Below are 19,514 nucleotides of genomic sequence, written 5' to 3'. Positions count from 1 at the left end.
AATAGCTATTTTTTATTTCTCTAACTGAAAAAGTTAGTTGTTCATTCCTTGGTTTTGCTTAAATTAGCCTACCCATTACACGAAGAGAGACGAACAGAACAAAAGAAAAACAAGTGAATTCACATAATCTAGGTGTACCCATTTTTGACCGAATAATTTTAAATGTACTGCAGGGAAGAAAAAAAAAAGGAAACAGGTAGTGCCTTGAACTAAGAAGGAGCATCGAAGTGTCAGATTTCAAACTTAAGGGGTCTAAGTGGTTATTTAACCCCTCTAACTTATTTGCTTTGATTAACACGCATTTTGTTTCTTCTTCTTCTTCTTCTTCTTCTTGATACCCTAGAGCAAAACGTAATGGCTTCTTTGTTCAAGGTAATATGAACGCCAGTGTTCTTTGGCTTTTGTATACCCGAGATGTTTGTTCAATAAGCAATTTGTCCAATGATTTAATGTTCTTAAGTTGTTTTTTCGGTGGATTGTGCTAATGCCGGGTGTGGGTGGGTCTGCTCCACCTTCTCTGCTGTTTCTTTCTCTTAGGATTTAGCCAAGATTTCAGCATATAGGGATAGAAGGTTTCCAGGAACACAAGAAGAATTTGAAGATGCTTTGCTAAAGGCGACAACTGTTTATGTGGGGAACATGTCCTTTTACACAACAGAGGAGCAAGTATATGAGCTGTTCTCTCGTGCTGGAGAGATTAAAAAGATAGTTATGGGATTGGATAAGAATTCCAAAACTCCTTGCGGTTTCTGCTTTGTAATGTATGGCCTGAACCTTGCTTTCACTCTCCAATTTCTTTCATTTTGTGTTGCTAACTTTTGACCGTATAATTTCTTCTCCAATTAATCAGTATGGATATTGATATTATGTATTTTTCATTTGTTCACGCCACCCGATGAATATAAGAATCATGTTCTCCTCTCTACTCCTACAAGTATCAATCAACTCTTATTCCCCTTGTCTTAAGAATTAGATGACACGTTTACTGTCCTGTGGATTAATACAAGGAACTTAGTAAGTATTCTGAAGATTATTAAAGAGGCTTATACCACAATAATTTGATCTGATTCAGTCGAATGTCCCCGAAGGGGCCACTTGATCTGATTCAGTGTACTGTTTAATGTACTTTGACATGCTCTCTATAGTTATCTTAGCATATTATATGTCATTTTACTAAGTCTGACATCCATTAGGTGCAGTCAAAGACCCCCTAGGTTAGTTATCTTAGCATATTATATGTCATTTTACTAAGTCTGACATCCATTAGGTGCAGTCAAAGACCCCCTAGGTTTTCCAAGAAAGGACAAGATACTTGGTAGAGGCAAGGGGTCAATATAAATTTTTTTGGTTTTCTTTTTTGTGCGGAGTTGGCTGTGTTGGAGTTAGCAGTGGCGGAGCCAAAATTTTCACTAAGGGAGTCAAAATATAAATAAGTAAGCATGCAAAGAAATCAAGGGGAGTTAACATATAGTATACGTTCATAAAAACAACAATTTAATCTATCTATGCCGTGTAATTTTTCGACAAAGGGGTGTCAATTGACTCCTCTTGCTAATGAGTAGGTCCGCCACTGGGAGTAAGGCCAATGACATAGGCATAAGGCAAGATTGTTGTCTGCTGAATATAGTGGATGAAGTTTTTTCTTACTTGGAAGCAAAAAGCTAGTTTCGGTTGTTCCTTTGGTGCATAGGCACTGTACGAGTAGATATTTCAACCTACAGGGTTCAAGCTGAGAGGTGCTATTAAATTTGTGTTAAGATAGGATGATATGAAGGTGGCTTGAGAGTGAACGATGGGGCTAGATGTGTGAGGAAAAGCTAAATTTAAAAGAAGAGGTAGCAGTGGAAGAGCACATTGCATTGAGCTGTATAATTTTAATGTCTGATGTTCTTAGGGCATGTGAAACAAAAGGACGGGAGGCAAGATTATCATATGGTGACCTTGTCAAGTCTTTGGTTAATACAGTTGGATAAGCATGAAGTTAGCTATTGAGAGTAGAGAAGGTATTAGGCAGATTTCTAGTGAAGTCAGATATGAGTATTTGGATCTTTGAAGAAAGACCTAGGATATCTTAAAAGGAAAAAAGCCAAAAAGATGGAAACCTGAATGGGAAAATGGAAATGTTCAACTTTTCATCAAAAATGAAAAAGTATTAAATCTTTTAGAAGTCTAGGTACAAAAAAGCAGGGACTTACAAAAATTGAAATAATGATCTATCTTATTCTGGCATAACGATCAATGTCAAACTTTGTCATGGAATTTTTGAATTTAAAGAGTCCTAGACAGGGAAGGGATATGCAGGAGAAAAGAAAAGAGAGAAGAAGGGAGGAAAGTATTTATTATTTCTATTGCATCTATTTGGAGAAAAATGAAACGTGCGACTGTTATTTGACACTAATCCCCAGATATGTAGCTATTTTGTTACCAATAAAAAGAATATGTAGCTATTTTGTTCATAATCCTCAAATCCTTATTGATATTACAAAAAGTCTAGTAAAATGGGGTCTTAGTTCTTCATGTTTCTGCTACTTTTAACTGAAAAGGAAACCTGGCTCCTATTTGGTAGAAAAGTAAAGGAAAATTTCCCTTCTATTTTTGTCTTAATCCTTTTCTTCCTTTTTTCAAGTCCAGGGTTGGTTTACTTTGTCTTCAGGTCTCACAACAAAAAGTTGGAGTATTTTGGCTGTGCCGTCTTTTATGTTATCTCTTGTTCCACTCAGTTGTCGCTCATTTGTTACCTTCTTAATGATATCATTAATGAGGAAAGAAGAGAGTTTCTAGCCTGAAAGTCAGAGAAAGATTAATAGATTCCTTACAAAAACGAAACCAAATTAGCATTTTGTACCGTAAAAGTAGATCCCAGTTCTTGCTTTAAAAACCCAATGTACTATTTATGTATTTGCAACTTCCTGCCATAATATTTCTTTGATGACTTGCAGAACATTTTTTCCAATATTTCAAGAAACTTTCATAGGTTATGGTGTTTGTTTAGGTTGTATTTCTTTGGGATGCCTGGGTGGTAGGTAGTGGGTGGTTGGTGGATTTGTATTAGGGAAGTAAATCTGCTTCTTTGCATTCTATCTTGTTGCCCTGTTCCAAGTATGTCAAATTTTGCCACATTTGGTCTGCATTTCTTTTGTGAGTAGGACTGTTGCTGAGGTACTCCCTTTGTGCCATTTTAATTGACTTGGGTTGACATTGACAAAGTTTAAGAACAAATATTTGAATGAATTATTATATTAGGTTTGAGGGCAAGGAGTTCAAATAATATTTAACTGCAAAAAGGAGAGAAATTGTTAAAATGATGTCAGATAAATAAGTAGTATATATTTATGCCAGAGTAATAAATTGCCATTAGGAATGAAAGGAGTGTATTACGAGCTTTTGTCTCTTCAGTGCTGTCATTGTTTCTGCAGTTATAAGCAAAAACCTATTTGCTCATAACTTCTTTTGATGGTTGAAGTAAATTCTATTTATAAACACCAAGATGGTATTAGGTGTACATTATAGTTTTACTTGTATACCTTTAGGTTTATCTCCCATTCAACCCTTTCGCATTCAAGGGAAAGAAGCCAAAGAAAAAAATAAAAGAAGGCAAGGAGAATATCATTTGCATCTGTAATAAATGTAAAACTATTTTCAGGTTCTACTCTAGGGACGATACTGAAGATTCTGCCAAATATATCAGTGGGACAATTCTTGATGATCGCCCTATCCGTGTGGATTTTGACTGGGGATTTCAAGAAGGTAGGCAATGGGGCCGTGGTAGGAGTGGTGGACAGGTAATCTCCTTAGTGGTTCATCCTTTTATCTTGAGATTCATGCTAGCATGTGATCTGATTTACATCTTTTTTCCAGGTGCGCGATGAATATCGTACTGACTACGATCCAGATATCCTTCTCTTCAGTTGATAAGCATGGATTAACAACTTTCTTTCCATTCTTTTAACTATTTTTATATTTTTTTTCCAGAGAAAATATGTTTTGGTCCTATCATGGCCTAAAGTGATGAACATTGCAACTGAATGGACACTGGATTGGGAATAAAAAGGCATGTAACTATTAGGACAAAGTTAGTCAACTATACTTCGTGTTATGCAGAAGGATATCTAATAGTGAAGTTTCGACAAATGTTATGTACAAAATGATCAGTAAAAAAGTAGGGAAGTGTGTAAAAATCTACTAAAACTTGGTATACTTTTGATAATAAAAAAAAGAATCCGTTAAAACTTGGAATATTTTCAGCTTGAAAGATTTATGCCAGTTAGTAAACTTGGAGTATTTACTCAGTAAGTAAATTGAGAAAAAGGATGTAATTTAATGGATTTAAACATTTTATTATTATGTAGACATGTACTTATTTTAAAAATTGTTTTGTACATATGTGTATAACTTGTATATATGGTAAGGATAACTCAAGTGGTACTTGACAAGATAATATGTGTATTTGTGTACATCATTGTACTGGTTATTCTTTGTTGATGCAACATCATAGGTCACTCAAGTGCCTCGTAAAGAAGTATTTATATAGTATTTATTAGTAAGTACTTACCCTAGAAGTAGCTGTGGGCTATGTTGCTCGGACTCTCCAAAAATGTTGTCGGGTGCGTGTCGGATCTTCCAAAAGTAGTGCATCAACATTTTGGAAAGTTCGCGCTACATAGGCTGTGGGGCATCAAAAGTTTGGTGGATCAGATTCTATTGTCTTTTTCAGGTTCTGTGTCACCATCTAAAAGAACACAACCCTCCACATCTAGTTACTAGATAAGATAGTGGTTAAAACAAAAGCTTCTTTCCTCTTGTGATCATAAGATTCTAGAGCATTTTTTCTCAAGTACTTAGTCACCCTGATTTTTCATAATTGCATTTTGCTTTGGGTGAATGAACCTAGTGGTCTCAAACGTGTCTCAAACGCTTCATTTTTCTGCATCCTTCTCCTGTGCTTGTAGGATAATTGACTTGACGAAAGAAATGGAAATTTCATCTTGTCGCCAGTGGGATGATTGCAAAGTTTTAACAAGGCAATGGTTTTCTTCGTTATTTATGTTACAAGGAAGTACCTCGAAGTAGATCTTCATTTATTCTTGTGTCATTAGTGCAAGTGACTATTCTTCTGTCATTAATCAAGGATAGGAAAGATGGTTGACAGTGTTTACATGGTTTTCTAATATATACTCCCTCAGTCCTAATTTATGTGACAGTCTTTCTTTTTTAGTCGGTCCCAATAAGAATGATACCTTTCTATATTTAGTGACAATTTAACATTATAATACCCATTTTACCCTTATTGAGATGAATTATGGCACACAAATATCTATGCCTCATTTATTACCACTAAGTTTCAAAAGTCTTTCTTCTTTTCTTAAACTTCATGCCCAGTCAAACACCATCACATAAATTGGGACAGAGGGAGTGTGTTTTAAGAATTATGGTTTAATTCAAACAAAAGACTTGATGCTTAATCCATGAATGTACACAGAAATGTTATACTTTATGGTTAATCAATTGAGTAAGTTTTCATCACCTTATCTGACGAATGGTTGAAACTCTTGTATGATAGTCCGAGCTACAGTGTTTAAGACATCATTTTTTCCTTTCTTTCTCCATTTAATATTTAAGAATTTTGAGCTGTCTTCGAATACCTTAACTAGTTATACGTCGAGGTGGTTATGGAAAATTGGTCCAAAAGGAGTTGGAAGCACAAAGGCAGCTAGTGGATTATGGTACAGGATCATTGGGCGCTTACCCACCAGTTATGCCGCCACCTCACTGTAAGTTTGAGGGCTCTGAACTTAGTCATCAGTTCTTTCTTTCATAATATTCTTTCTTGCTTCTTAGCAAAGAGCTTCGTTCTCTCAAATTAATTTGATAATATGTGGAATCTGAAATGTAAAGACTGCAATATTTTCGTCTTCTTTCTATTCCTTTTTCCAAAAAGGAAAATGTTATTGCATTTGATTGAAGAGTCAACTTGAAGCGCCTCTTATCTGCAGATTTAGATTTACTTCTACAGGACTTGTGTGTGCTTTAATGCAGTAGAAAGCTTTTGATTTTAGCTGGGCGTACAACTGGCTCTTAAGTAATGCTAGTGTTTTAGTACTCCCTCCGTCTCATATTATCAGTCGTGGTTACTAAAAATAGTTGTCTCAAATTATTTGTCATTTTAGAAGTTCAAGACAAAATTAATTATTTTTTTCCTTTCTTACCCTTGGTAATAATTATACTTGAAGACTACAAACACCTCAATTATGGATAACTTTGTTCAAATACCAATGAAGAAAGATTAAATATTAAGACATGAACAAGGGTAAACTAGTCAAAATTCCATCCTAATTAATTTTTCTTAAGGGACGTTTACAAGAGAATCATGACAGATAATTTGAGACGGAGGGAATAGTTGGTTTGGTGGTGAAGTTCTTCTGAGTTGTTATTATCTGCTTGTTTCAATGTTGATTCCACAACTTGTCAATTTGTTGCATGACACCACACTAGTTCGAGTATATATGTCTTTTATATAATGGGTTGGGTTATAGTTAAGCTGTCACAGGAATGATAGTTTTGATATCAACTAATGCTGTAAGCATAATGTCTACATTCTGAATGCTCCATTGCGAATGAAATGAGTACGACTAGAAGAATTGTATAAGTTTGAGCACTGGTTGCATGGCAACTTCTGGTTGTTAATGATTTTGGTTTTGTTCCAGTTCTAAATTTTGAGCTAGCCGTATTCTTCCCTATAATTAAACTGGCTTTTTCCAAATTCGTGCTGTGTTTCATTAATCTATTGAAAATCAGATTTAACTTGAGATTTCTCTAACGAGGAAAAGTGAAAGGCAAAGATTGAAACAACCCCTTTAGTATTTCAAATCAAGCTTTGAATAGCTGATCCACCGGACCTTCAAGCTCCATTGAATTTTTCTTGCACTTTCAATAACTTCACAGCATCACAGTTTATATGCCATGCTCAAACTTGGTTATGCCTTAGGTTTTGCAATACAATATGATAGATAATAAAAATGGTACTCTTGTAGACTTTTTACTGTGTCCGGCGATTACTGATACAATAAAAACTGCAGATGGTAGGCATGGTGTAAATCAAGGCCATGGAGGTTCTTATCGACACGGTAGAGGTATGCTTTTCAAAGCTTTTGATTCAGTTCTAATGCTCTACATCATTGTATTTTTCTATCTTTTGTTTCAGTATAGTAGACTTAACAAACAACTCTATCTTATGAGGAAAACAGACTATCATTGCAAGCGACACAGGGAAGATGACCACCATCGGTCAGATTATCCAAAGAGGAGTTACGACCGTGAATCTCGAAGAACCTCTGATCATGAGTCCAGACCGGTATTTTCTTTTATACCTAAGCTACATCTTTTATTGCTTTGCTTTTTTTTTCACCAGCATGTCCTGTTCCATCTTTTCATATGTACTCTGTGCTCGCCACTGAAACTGAAATAATGTAAAATTGGACAATGAAACAAAGTCTTTGTGGATATTAAAGAAGCAAGTTCCCTGATTTTAGCTTGTGATTTAACGAATAAGAGGTTGAGCTTCAAATCTTTTGCCTCTATTGTTTGTCCCCTCTTCGGTTTTAGTGATATTTGTTGTTGCAATGTGACATTTTCTTTTGCTGCAGGAGAAGAATCCACGTTTCCGTGAGAGTGGTAATTCTGATGAAGAGGATGATGATGATAGGAAGCGGCGTACTTAGTTTTATTTCCAGATGTAGATTGCTCGGAGGAGTGTGTTACCATAAAAGAGTTGTAAGACCTGCTCTCGCCTTGTGCTTACACAATTGAAATGTACTTCAAAACGTTTTTTTGCAATCCTTGCTTCTCACTCTCTTATTTTTACCTTCTTTTCTATGTATTTCTGATGGTGTCATTGATGAAGTTGATCCCTCAGTGTACCCTAAAGTATCATTTTGTCTAGCTTTATTATAAGCAATCACTCCATGCTCAACTTAAATAACCCTTTACTTTTGCACACCCCCCCCCAAAAAATGGATAACGGATATTGTTCTTCAATGTTGTTTTTATGCTCTCTAGCTGTTATTTTGTCCAAATTCTGCCTTAATCAAAAATTCAAAACTGGCGGTAAGAGAAGAATCCCTTACCCCCCTCAAAAAAATGACTAACAATACTCGAGTTTGTAGTGTTTCAAATTACTCATAACTAGAGCGATACCAAAAGAAATTCTAACATCAAAAATTAACTTGAAAAGAAAATTAAAGAATACAAGAAAAAAAAAACTTAAAAGGAAATTAAGCATAAAGAAGAAAAATGCAAACGTGGAAGAGAGTGAGTGTTAAAGGAATTTGTTTTTGTATTTTTTATTTTGCAGACAAAGGTCTAAAGTGTATTTGTTACTCGGTAAACGACAAAGAGAAAAAAATTACGAAATTAGGATAAAGATATAAAAAAATGTTAACTTTTGAGATTTTTAGTTTGAGAATTTATTATGAGTTGACATTTGGATATTTAAGTTTCAAAAAAGAATTTATTTAGCAATATAGCCTCAAATTTGGAAAAACATTTGTTTTGTACGCTCCAAATGAACACCCAGAATATTGGGGCTTACGCCTAAGCGAACACCCAGAAGGTTGGGGTGTACGATACTTACTTTCCACCAGTACACTTCAGTGTGTTTTGGTATGCTTCGCCCAAGGCAAAATATGCCTTTTAAAACACTGGATATGAGAAGTGTGCCATGGTGTGAATTTCACACTGGTTTATGTTCAATCAATTGATAATTATTGTCATCATGCTGTGTCTTTATCATTTGCCGAACACATGTAAACGAAAAATAGAAGAAGAAATGTAGGATTTCAATTAGATATCTTGGGCTTTCAAAATAATTTGCAAGTATTTTATAGGCTATATTACTATGTAAACTAATTATGTTAGTTTTGGAGAACCAACTTGCTAGAGGCCACTCTCATGGGGTTTTCTCTGTTTCTTGGATTCTTAATTGATCGTATGCACAATTATCTTCAGAAGCTGATTTTATTGCGGAATACTGGAGGATATTTAAAGAAAGAATTTGAAAGGCTTGAGAAAAAAAAAGTTACAGAATAAGGAGAAGGCAGATAAAGCTACCCCGAAAGATATCTCTAGTTTGTACCTGTACGCCTTGACCCTTCTATTAGCTGAAGGGATTTTGGGAGTTGTTAATCATTGATAATCCTGTAGTATTATTTTTCAGATATAGACATTGCTAAAATCCAAATGCCTTGATCTGATCAGACTATTAAGGTGTGTTATCTTTATTCTTAATTGAACGTTCAATACTAATAAAAAAAACTAATTATATTCATTAGCTCGGAACGTACTTTATTTATAAATTCCTAAAAAAAAGTTGGGGAAAATTTCATATCATAATATGAAAACTCATAAGAAAATTTATTCCAAAAGATATTCAATTACATTCAACTACTACATCAATGTAATAACACTCATTTTTTTAGGATTTAGATAAATAGGATCGATAATAATTCATCTTTTCCAAGAACTCAAATTTTTTTCTTTAATTTTCTTTAATAGTTCAGACGCATTATTTAAATAATATCTATGATGACTTTTATTAAGGTTGTATTTAGTGATTTATGTACTGTCATTATTGTAGTACTCTTTATTGTTGTTGTTGTTGTTGTAGTTGTTAGTACTGTCACCATTGTATTACTCCTTGTTGTTGTTGTTGTAGTAAGTGCTACCCCCGTTGTGATACTCTTTGTTGTTATTGTTGTTGTAGTAAGTGCTACCTCCATTGTGATACTCCTCGTTATTGTTGTTATAGTAAGTGCTACCCTCTTTGTTATTGTTGTTGTAGTAAGTGCATGCTACCTCCATTGTGATACTCCTCGTTGTTATTGTTGTTGTTATAGTAAGTGCTACCCCTATTGTAATACTCCTCGTTGTTATTGTTAGTACTGCCACCATTGAAGTACCCCTCGTTGTTGTTGTAGTAAGTGCTACCTCCATTGTGATACTCCTCGTTGTTATTGTTGTTGTTGTTATAGTAAGTGCTACCCCTATTGTAATACTCCTCGTTATTATTGTTGTTGTTGTTAGTACTGCAACCATTGAAGTACCCCTCGTTGTTGTTATTGTTGTTGTTAGTACTGCCACCATTGAAGTACTCCTCCTTGTTGTTGTTGTAGTAGTAAGTGCTACCCCCATTGTGATACTCCTCTTTATCGTTGTTGTAGTAGTTGTAGTTGTTGTTATTAGTATTGCCACCATTGAAGTACTTCTCATTGTTATTGTTGTTATTGTTAGTACTGCCACCATTGAAGTATTCCTCATTATTATTGTTGTTAGTACTACAGCCATTGTAGTACTCTTTGTTAGTAATGCCACTATTGTGGTACTCTTTGTTGTTGTTGTTAGTATTGTCATCATTGTAGTATTGTTTTTTGTCATTGTTTTCGTTGTTAGTATTGCCACTATTCTTGTACTCATCATTGTCGTCATTGTTGTTGTTGCTAGTACTATCACTATTACAATACTCCTCGTTGTTGTTGTTACCATTACCACCATTGTAGTATTCCATCTTGTTATTTTTGTTGTTAGTACTACCACCATTATAGTACTCCCCATTATAGTTTTTGCTGTTAGTACTGTCATCATTGTAGTACTCCCCGTTATTGTTATTTTTGTTATTAGTACTACCAGTATTCTTGTACTCTCCATCGTTATTGTTGTCGTCGTCGTTCTTTGGGACAGTGACATGAGCCACAGGGTTGTAATTCTTGGGAAGGTATTTGCTATTGTAAATATTATTAGTTAGGGTGGTGGCGGAATTGATTTCTTTGTAGGAGTTTTCTACATTATTAGTAGTGATGGTGGAAGGAGGAAGTTGACCAGACTCAGCCATATAGGCCGTAACCATTATTTTCATTTTTTTGCAAAAAAAATGATTCTTGTTTTTTGTTGGGAATAACTACTTGTGTCTTTTTTTCAGTATGGTTGTTGCTTGGGATTTTATTAAAAAAATGGCTTTCTCTTGCATGGATTTGCAATGAAGAAATGAGGGTAAGGAGGAAGGTAAAGGAGAAATGTTTGGTAAAGGCAGCCATTAGAGAAAGAAAAAAGAAATAAATTTGTATAGTGTCTTAGTGCTATGAACTTGCTATGGTCGTTTCTTTATATAGAGACCATTTATCACTCTTAAGTGTGCAATTTTTGAGTGTTTGAATCTTATTTTTAAATTATTTTAAAACTCTACCCCCCCCCCCTCTCTCTTTTGACCAAGGGGAGGTTAGGGAGAAGGGTTAGAGTAATTATCGCTTCCTTCCAAAATTTCCTGCTGATTAGGTGCTTAGTTCATTTCTTATTTATCGATAGTACTCTTTCTTTAGTTTTTACTATAGTTTTCGATTTTATAAAAAGAAAGAGAGAACCAAAAGGAAAAGGAAAGAAAGCAAGAAGATGAACGAAAATAGAAAAGATAATTACGCATGGATTTTAGACGGGGGAGGGGAAAAGAAACTTCTATAATGGAGACGTTGAAAATTATAACATTTGGTGAGCACTCAAAAATCAAACATTACGTGCCCATCTCTTAATATTATCTACTAGAAAGTACATCCCTAAAAACTAACCTTTTCCACTTCCCGTGTGTTTGATTGATCCTCTTCATTCTTCTACTCAATCTCAATTTGCATGCTCATTTAAGTATGTCTCACAACAGTTAGACTTATATTATATTTCACTTCAAAGTATGTGTATCTAAAAAAAATAATGTGTATTTAAGAAAATAAATATTAAAATAATATTTAGTAGTTTATTGTGTGTTTACCCCAAATCATAAAAATTTATCATGATTACGTGGAAAAATATATAAGTTTTTTTAAATATTATATTTGGTGATTATTGGTGTATTTAGTTTAGAATTATGTGAATAAGTTTTTTGTTGTGGGTGTGTAATTGAAAAATTGACAGTTGTGTTGGAAGAAGTGATATATCACAATATATCTTCCTTAATTGACATATATGGATATGATTATAAACCCCCTATGTATTAGTACGTTCTTTCCTACTCTTCCTGTGAATTTATGGTTAAGGCGACCATTCCAGCAAAATTTGGCTCACAGATTAAAGTTGCATTACAATTTAATTTATCAAATAGCTTTATTGGTATAACGAATCTAATTTGAATGTAGAAAATATTCGAGAAAACACAATTATGCGCTAAGATTATATGGACGCAAAAAATAAAAAGAACTTAAATTCATATTAGTTTGAAGTTTAAAAAAAGGGGCGCAAGGGATTTCACATATACCTATTACCTTCCGAAAAATCATGTTGATATAGTGGCAAGGTAGCTTTATATATTGTACTGAAGACATTTAACTAAAGTTGGTGTTCCTCTTCTTACCACTCAGATAATCTAATGTACTAGCAAATCCTAAGAATTTTACTTTGTAGCTTAAGGCTAGATTCGTCCTCGCCAACAACAATTGACACCAAATCATACTAATTTACCTTAGTTAAGTGATAAATTAAAGAAAGAATATGTATTAATTAACTATGATTTTATGATCACCATATTTGTGAAGATATGTGTCATATAATTATTGAGTTGGTTTAAATATACGATGCGATACGAGTGAGTATCTACCATTTCAAAGGGGCAAAGTGTGTGTCTATATGTGTACATGAATGCTTTCAGAGTTGTACATTCGTGGAAACGAAAAGAATATTGAAGGAAACAGACATTAACGGGGTTTGCTCAAAATATATGTGTATATATAACTTGCTATCTCATAGTTAACAAACAAATATTTTAATGTTAGTAATTTGCTCATTTAGTTTGTATAAGCAATGACTAAAGTTGTTTTCCAAAGATTGAGAGAATTAATGCATATTTAGAAGATAAAACTAGGAATTTGGGGTGGTGGGATGGAGATTTCTTTTTGGAGGAATGGAAATCTCTCAAAAATTGAGAAAATTTATATTCAGAAGAGAACGAAAAAAAGAGGGATTGAGCGAGGAAAGAAGGAAGTAGGAGAAGGAAAACAACTCACATTCAGATATTTATATCATATTATATGAATATATCATGATTAATTGATAAATTAATGTTAGAGTAAATACTAATTAACTATGATTAATTGTACAAAAAAGTTTTAATTTTAGCGTAAAAGAATTAAAACAGGATTGCAACTTTTGGGCCACCTCAATCTATTGTAATGGCTTTATAACTATACTAGTAAATTTGACCGCGCTTTGCGCGGTGATAAAAAAAACTCCTGAAATTTACAAAAAATTCTTTTTTGGTATGCAAAAATTATTAAAAATAAGTCTGAAGCCACACAAAAAGGAAAATAATAATAACAAAGCAATTCTTTAGTCAACACACATTTATTGTAGGCACCAAATCGAAAAGGACCAAATACTTTTCCTTATTATTAGTCCATTCCAAAATGAATTACATATAACTTTAAATTTTTTATTTTAATTATTTTATCTTTAATGAGAAATTTTTATATTCACATAAATACTATGATCCCATAAATTAAGTTTTTTAGATAACAAATTATTTTTTCTTAAAATTCGAGGGGAGTATATATATGAGTATTTCCTATTCTTTCTTATTTGTAACTTATGTTTATATATCTAGTCCAACTGATATAGGAATTTTAGGATTTTTGACATTAACGATCTTACTCACTTTTTCATTAATTATTTTATTTCTCTTATAAATATTTTCACATTGCAATTTTTATTATTTTGAAATCATGAGTTGTAAATCATCACTTCATATTTATCAATTAGGTGGGGTTTATACTAAATTGTCATGACCCAATTCCCACCATAGACCGTGATGGCCGCCAACACTGTCGTTAGATAAGCCAACAATTAAAATCAATACGACGATAAATAATTCAAAACGCGTCTCGAAACAAATAATGAAATAAAAAACCGAAAACGTTCATTTTCATAGTAAAATACTGATATTATTTTAAATGTATGAACGTGATCAAGATATAAATTCAGATATCACAACAGAATACAACCAAGAACAAGAATCTAAATCCCCAAAAATCGGTGTCACAAGTGCACTAGTATCGACTAGAATATATAATACTGCTACAACCACTGTCTGGAATAGAAAATAGACATAATATAGTAAACGAATAAGAAGGGGACTCTGTGTGCTGTGGATCATAACATTAAATGTAGCTCACCAAAAAGTCTCCTCAGCAGCTATACCTACACGCTTAGATTACCAACCGAATGTACTTATCTCAGTACCTGCATAATTAGTACAAAAGTATAGTATGAGTACGTGAATCAATGCGTACCTAGTAAGTATCTAGCCTAACCTCGAAGAAGTAGTGATGAGGGGTAGACATCAACACTTACTAGTGGTCTAATAATCAAAGTACAATAAAAGTAGACATGTATGAAGCATGACAAATAAAGCAGTAAAAACAGATATATGTGCATAACACATTCCACAACAGAAGAGTAAATACAAATTTCCAATTACCGAATACTACCTCGAATGGAATATATATATGATCAATGGCCAATAAAATGTCACGTCTCAAGTCAGCAAGACTCATAGGTATGTTGATTCCTTATCGAATATTACGCACGATTCTGTTGAGGCGAACGGCCCGATCCCATAAGAATGATGGCGCGATATCCTACCGTGGTCGTATGACACGATCCCATAATAATAGTGTATATTGCCGAGGTCGTACGACCCGATCCCATGATAATAATGTACACTGCCGAGGTCGTATGGTCCGATCCATAGATGCATCTCATAATACTGCCGAGGCTAGCGGCCCGATCCCATAATGTTAGTGCTGAGGCATTCAGCCCGATCTCATAGGAATAGTAAAACTTTGACAGGTCACTGGCCCCACTCACGAATATATCTATGAGTTCTGTTTTCAAAATAATTTTGGACAAATACGCACAACGCGGAAAAAATTCGCAAAAGAAGGTATAATTTTTACAACTAATCAAGTAGCTCGTCAAATATCTAAAATAGCAAAGTTCGATACTCTATGCAAGTCTAGTCTCAGGCTAAAATAATAATTAAGGCATTTAAACATGCAAGAATAACTCAAATAGTACAATTAGAATATGGTGTGAGCCTAAGTCTACCCGGACATATTCAAGAATCTAGCATACTGACGAGCGCAAAACACACACTTAAATATGCTCGCTAGTCGAATATAGTATAATATAATATCCTATCCACATGGATTGGAGTTAAACAGTATTTTCATAGTTTATAACTTGATTTCTATCAAGGATGATCAACAATTGAGAATTATGTGATTAAAATCTACAATTAACTAAGAGTCTAACTTATTGACGAATGACACTCGAACAAAAGTAAGCAAAAAAAATATCAATGAGAAAAAATAGGGGTTGATTGGATAGGTGCAAGATACTTATCTGGGATTTAACTCTAGTTAATTCACTTTTAAGGTTCAAGTGAGTCTCTCGAATTCAATCTATTATTAGTTCGAATATTCAGTAGAAACTCCCCTCTCGATTAAGTCTCAACCTCACAAGATGAATTAAGTTACGCTCGGTGAAGATATGCAGGAATTCGTAGTGTATTGGTCTTTAGGAGAACCTCTTTCGATTATCCTCCTAACTAGGTCTAAACAATAATTCAACTACCCTCTTTCGATTATCCTCCTAACTAGGTCTAAACAATAATTCAACTACCCTCTTTCGATTATCCTCCTAACTAGGTCTAAACAATAATTCAACTAGCCTCTTTTGATTACTAAGAAGAATCAATAAATTTAACCAACAAGATAATGCAAAAACATCACAAGTTATGCCTCTTTCGATTACATGAACATGTGAATATATATGCAATAATTAAAACACCCAAAACAATTCAATACATAATAACTAGAGTTAATATCCTCAAACAATTCTCAAAACACCAAATCCATCAATCCCTAAAGAGAACTAATCCATAGATATGGAGTAATTCATTACAAATAAGTTTAAGTTAAAGGAAAGCATAGACGATCAACCTCTTGTCTTAAGTGAGGATTGAATCATGAAATCCTTATGCTCTTACTTCTCCCCCTTCTCCTTAGCTTCCTTAGGTCTTAGATGCGTCAAAAGTCCCAAAAATAATATTTTTCCATGTATATATACCAAGTAGAGTCGGGCCCAAACAAACACACCTTCTCCTTCACGAAATAGGATTTTTTCCGGACAGGACGTGCGCGTCCGCACACCTGGGATGGTGCTCACGCTTTAGGCCGTGCACTTTGCATAGTGTTCTGCCTCCCATGCACGCCCAGTGCACGGTCGCGCACCTGGGTGACATCTGGCTCGATTCTTCGTTTCTCTTTTTGAATGCACTAGTGTTCGTTGATCCCCGAACTCGATTCCAACTTAATCCTTGGGATTTTACTGAGATTTCAAAGCTCCAAAATAGCATGAATTCATCCCATAACATCTACATAGCTCGGAATCACTCCTACAAGGCATTAACATATAATTAGTGCATAATACTAGCAATTAAGGTTCAAACTCAATTAAAGTGCACTAAACTAGAGTGCAATAAGCAACTAAAACACACAATTATAGCCTACCATCAATACCCTAAACTTAAACCATTGCTCGTCCTCGAGCAATCAAACTACACTTTATAATGACACGACCTTTTTAAACAATTCTCATAACTCATCATACCAAGAATAATTAAAATAGACTAAGCAGTCTTACGTAACGTCCTCTCCTCAAGATTTGACTCTAAAGCACCACCCATTATTTATAACTCGCTTACTTACTCTAACATAGAGGTCAACGACATTACCTTTTCTTCATGAATCAAGTACCCTCACACAACAATAGAGAGTAGTTCCACACACCATAGAAATTAAGAACAATTTGGAACTCAAGATAGAAAAAATTCGCTCACTCTCAGAAACAATATTCATATGCCACAAAAGATGAACCATAGGCTTGGCCGTAGTGTACTACTCTAATCATTGAGCTCATTCAGTCAAGGATCAAGTAAGACTTTAATTGGTTGTAATGTAGGCTGCGGGATAAGTAAAATCCATTTAGATATAAGAGTAACTATACCTCCCTAAGCACTTTAATACATACAATTAGCCATTCAAAACCCTACACTTATGTCAAACCATACTCCACCTTCACATCAATATACGTCAACTCCCAACTTCTTTAAGCACAAATACATCAAGAGTTACCACTATCAAAGAATATTTTTTCACAGCAATACAACTATTTTTATTTTTCTTTTCTTATTCAATTCAAGTGGCTCTTACTTTTTTAAAACAATGCACCTTTCTCCTATTTCAATAGTTCCACTCTAAAGCCAAACCAACCACCCCACACTTCAACTTTTACAAAGTTCATAATAAATTCAAGTGCTCACGAGAGGTAAAAGGTTCAAATATATGGTCAATTCAAACAAATTGGTAAGGCTTGTAATGTGGTTGCCAAAGAAACAAGATTACAGGCTCAAAGGGGTTAACTAGGATACATAACAATTAGGTGGGTCACAAGCGTATACTTGGCTCAACAAAGAAACCCCTATATCACTTCCAAGACTGCATAAAACTACTATTTCGCTTTGCAAATACACGGGGCAAGTTCTAGATATCAAATGCAATGCACATAATAACACAAAACCTCACACACACATGGCATATAACTCACTTAGGATCGGACTCATCAAGACACTCTAGTCAAAGCAGTTAAACAAAGTTAAACTTATACAAATTAAGGTACTTATGCAAGAGTCAAAAACTAAGTCTAAGCGTCACAACTAAAGTACTCACAATTTTCAAATCATAATAAAGTCAAGAGACATTGTTTTCAATTCAAACCATAGCACAAGGGTTCCTACTTCTAAAAATAAAACTAACTATACCCGGTTTAAACAAAACCCTTGAAAAAAAACCGCGGCACAAAGAAAAACCAAGGGGGAATTAATACACTACCTAACAAAATAAAATATTTTTGTCTTTTTCTTTCGACTTTAATCCCTCAAGAAACCTGTCGAATGATATCCATCATCGGGAAAAATCAAAACTTTTAAAATTTTTATGGTTTTCCAATTTTTTTCTATCAAACTACTACAACTAACCAAATTAATATACATACATCATACATACAAATATATCCCCCCATCCCACACTTTAAGTTGTGGCATGTCCCCATTACACACAATTAAAAAGCATAAGATAGAAGAAACTTCTCTTAATCTCTAGTCGGGATCTGAGTCGAAGTCGGGCTCCATTCTTCGTGCCCGAACTAGTGCACACATCCATGTGGACAACTTCTTCTCAGCCTTCTTGGGGTATACCTCACACTTATCTTTCACAATCACTGGAACCTTCTCTTTCGAGCTTTTCACTCTCCACTTTACACTTTCAGTTGGCTTCTCCTTTCTCACCCCATCTCTATATTCATCTCGAAAGTCACCGTCTCCTCACCCACTCTAAGTATGAGTTTTCTATCATGTATGTCTAATATTGCTCTGCTTGTCGCTAAGAATGGTCTTCCTAAGATAAGGGGGACCTCTTTGTTCTCCTCCATATTCACCACAATGAAATCTACAGGAAATACAAAATTATCTACCCGAACAAAGACATCTTCCACTATCCTCTCGGGTGTTATAGTTGTTTGGTCTACCAGCTGCAAAGATATTGGCACAGACCTTATCTCTCCAAGCTTATTCTCCAATTTACTGTAAATAGAAAAAGGCATTAAATTAATTGAGGTACCAGAATCACATAAAGATTTATCAAAATTAAGAGTGCCTAATGAGCAAGGTATAGTAAAACTCCCTGGATATCCACACTTTTGTGGGAGTTTGTTTTGCAAGTTTGCGTTGTAATGCTCTGTGAGCTTGACCACTGAGGTCTCTTCAATCTTCCTCTTCTTTGTAAGGATCTCCTTCAAGAATTTGGCATAAGCTGCCATTTGTTAGAGAACTTCTGTGAATGGCAAATTTACATTAACCTGTCTCCGCATATCTAGAAATCTCTCAAACTGCTTGTCCAGCTTTTCTCTATACAACTTTTGGGGAAAAGGTAGAGCAGGGATGTGCTCGCTCTCATTCCGATCTTCCTTTTTCGAAGTGTCCTCCTTCTTCTTTTTGCCAGCTCCCTTCTTGCCTTTCGTCCTCTTATCACCTTTAATTTTCAGCTTCTCCTCACTTTCTTTTTAAGGTACCACCCTTTTTGGACTGGAGTGGGATCTTGCAGCACTTGCCCGCTTCTCAAGGTCACAACATTCACTGTTTCTTTGGGGTTGCTTTCAGTAACAGTTGGCAGAGTACCTGGGATTCTCTCAGACAATACAGTTGCAATTTGCCCCACTTGCTTCTCCAAGTTCCGCAAGTCAATGCCAAGTTCTTTGATAGCTGAACCATGAACATCTAATCTCTCATCTGTCTTGACAATGAAAGACTTCATCAGATCTTCTAGCCCAGGCTGAGTGGAATGTTGAGGCTGGAGCTGCGGCCTCAGATG

At 34.7% G+C, this 19,514-nt stretch overlaps 3 protein-coding genes across 3 annotated transcripts; 1 reads left to right on the top strand and 2 right to left on the bottom strand.

The window, feature by feature from the left end:
* Nucleotides 1-211: 211 nt before the first annotated feature.
* LOC104098950 (nuclear cap-binding protein subunit 2-like) lies at nucleotides 212-7,969 on the top strand. Its single transcript, XM_009605809.4, has 8 exons — nucleotides 212-372; nucleotides 538-761; nucleotides 3,644-3,782; nucleotides 3,859-3,892; nucleotides 5,658-5,771; nucleotides 7,077-7,130; nucleotides 7,245-7,351; nucleotides 7,644-7,969. Exons 1-8 carry the CDS (start codon nucleotides 355-357, stop codon nucleotides 7,716-7,718), a joined length of 765 nt encoding a protein of 254 aa, XP_009604104.1. The 5' UTR covers nucleotides 212-354; the 3' UTR covers nucleotides 7,719-7,969.
* Nucleotides 7,970-9,384: 1,415 nt separating this feature from the next.
* LOC104098949 (uncharacterized) lies at nucleotides 9,385-11,227 on the bottom strand. Its single transcript, XM_033656824.2, has one exon. The coding sequence runs from the start codon at nucleotides 10,904-10,906 to the stop codon at nucleotides 9,821-9,823; it is 1,086 nt and encodes a 361-aa protein (XP_033512715.1). The 5' UTR covers nucleotides 10,907-11,227; the 3' UTR covers nucleotides 9,385-9,820.
* A 5,250-nt stretch (nucleotides 11,228-16,477) lies between these two features.
* LOC138892833 (uncharacterized) lies at nucleotides 16,478-18,963 on the bottom strand. The gene is made up of 2 exons (XM_070176579.1): nucleotides 18,559-18,963; nucleotides 16,478-16,483 (listed from the first exon to the last, which is right to left on the bottom strand). Exons 1-2 carry the CDS (start codon nucleotides 18,961-18,963, stop codon nucleotides 16,478-16,480), a joined length of 411 nt encoding a protein of 136 aa, XP_070032680.1.
* Between the last annotated feature and the right edge of the window lie 551 nt (nucleotides 18,964-19,514).

The sequence above is a fragment of the Nicotiana tomentosiformis genome, chromosome 5, assembly GCF_000390325.3.
Source record: "Nicotiana tomentosiformis chromosome 5, ASM39032v3, whole genome shotgun sequence".
NCBI classification, from domain to species: Eukaryota; Viridiplantae; Streptophyta; class Magnoliopsida; order Solanales; family Solanaceae; genus Nicotiana; species Nicotiana tomentosiformis.
Note: the sequence above shows the minus strand (reverse complement) of the source record. Positions and strands in the feature narration are given on the sequence as shown.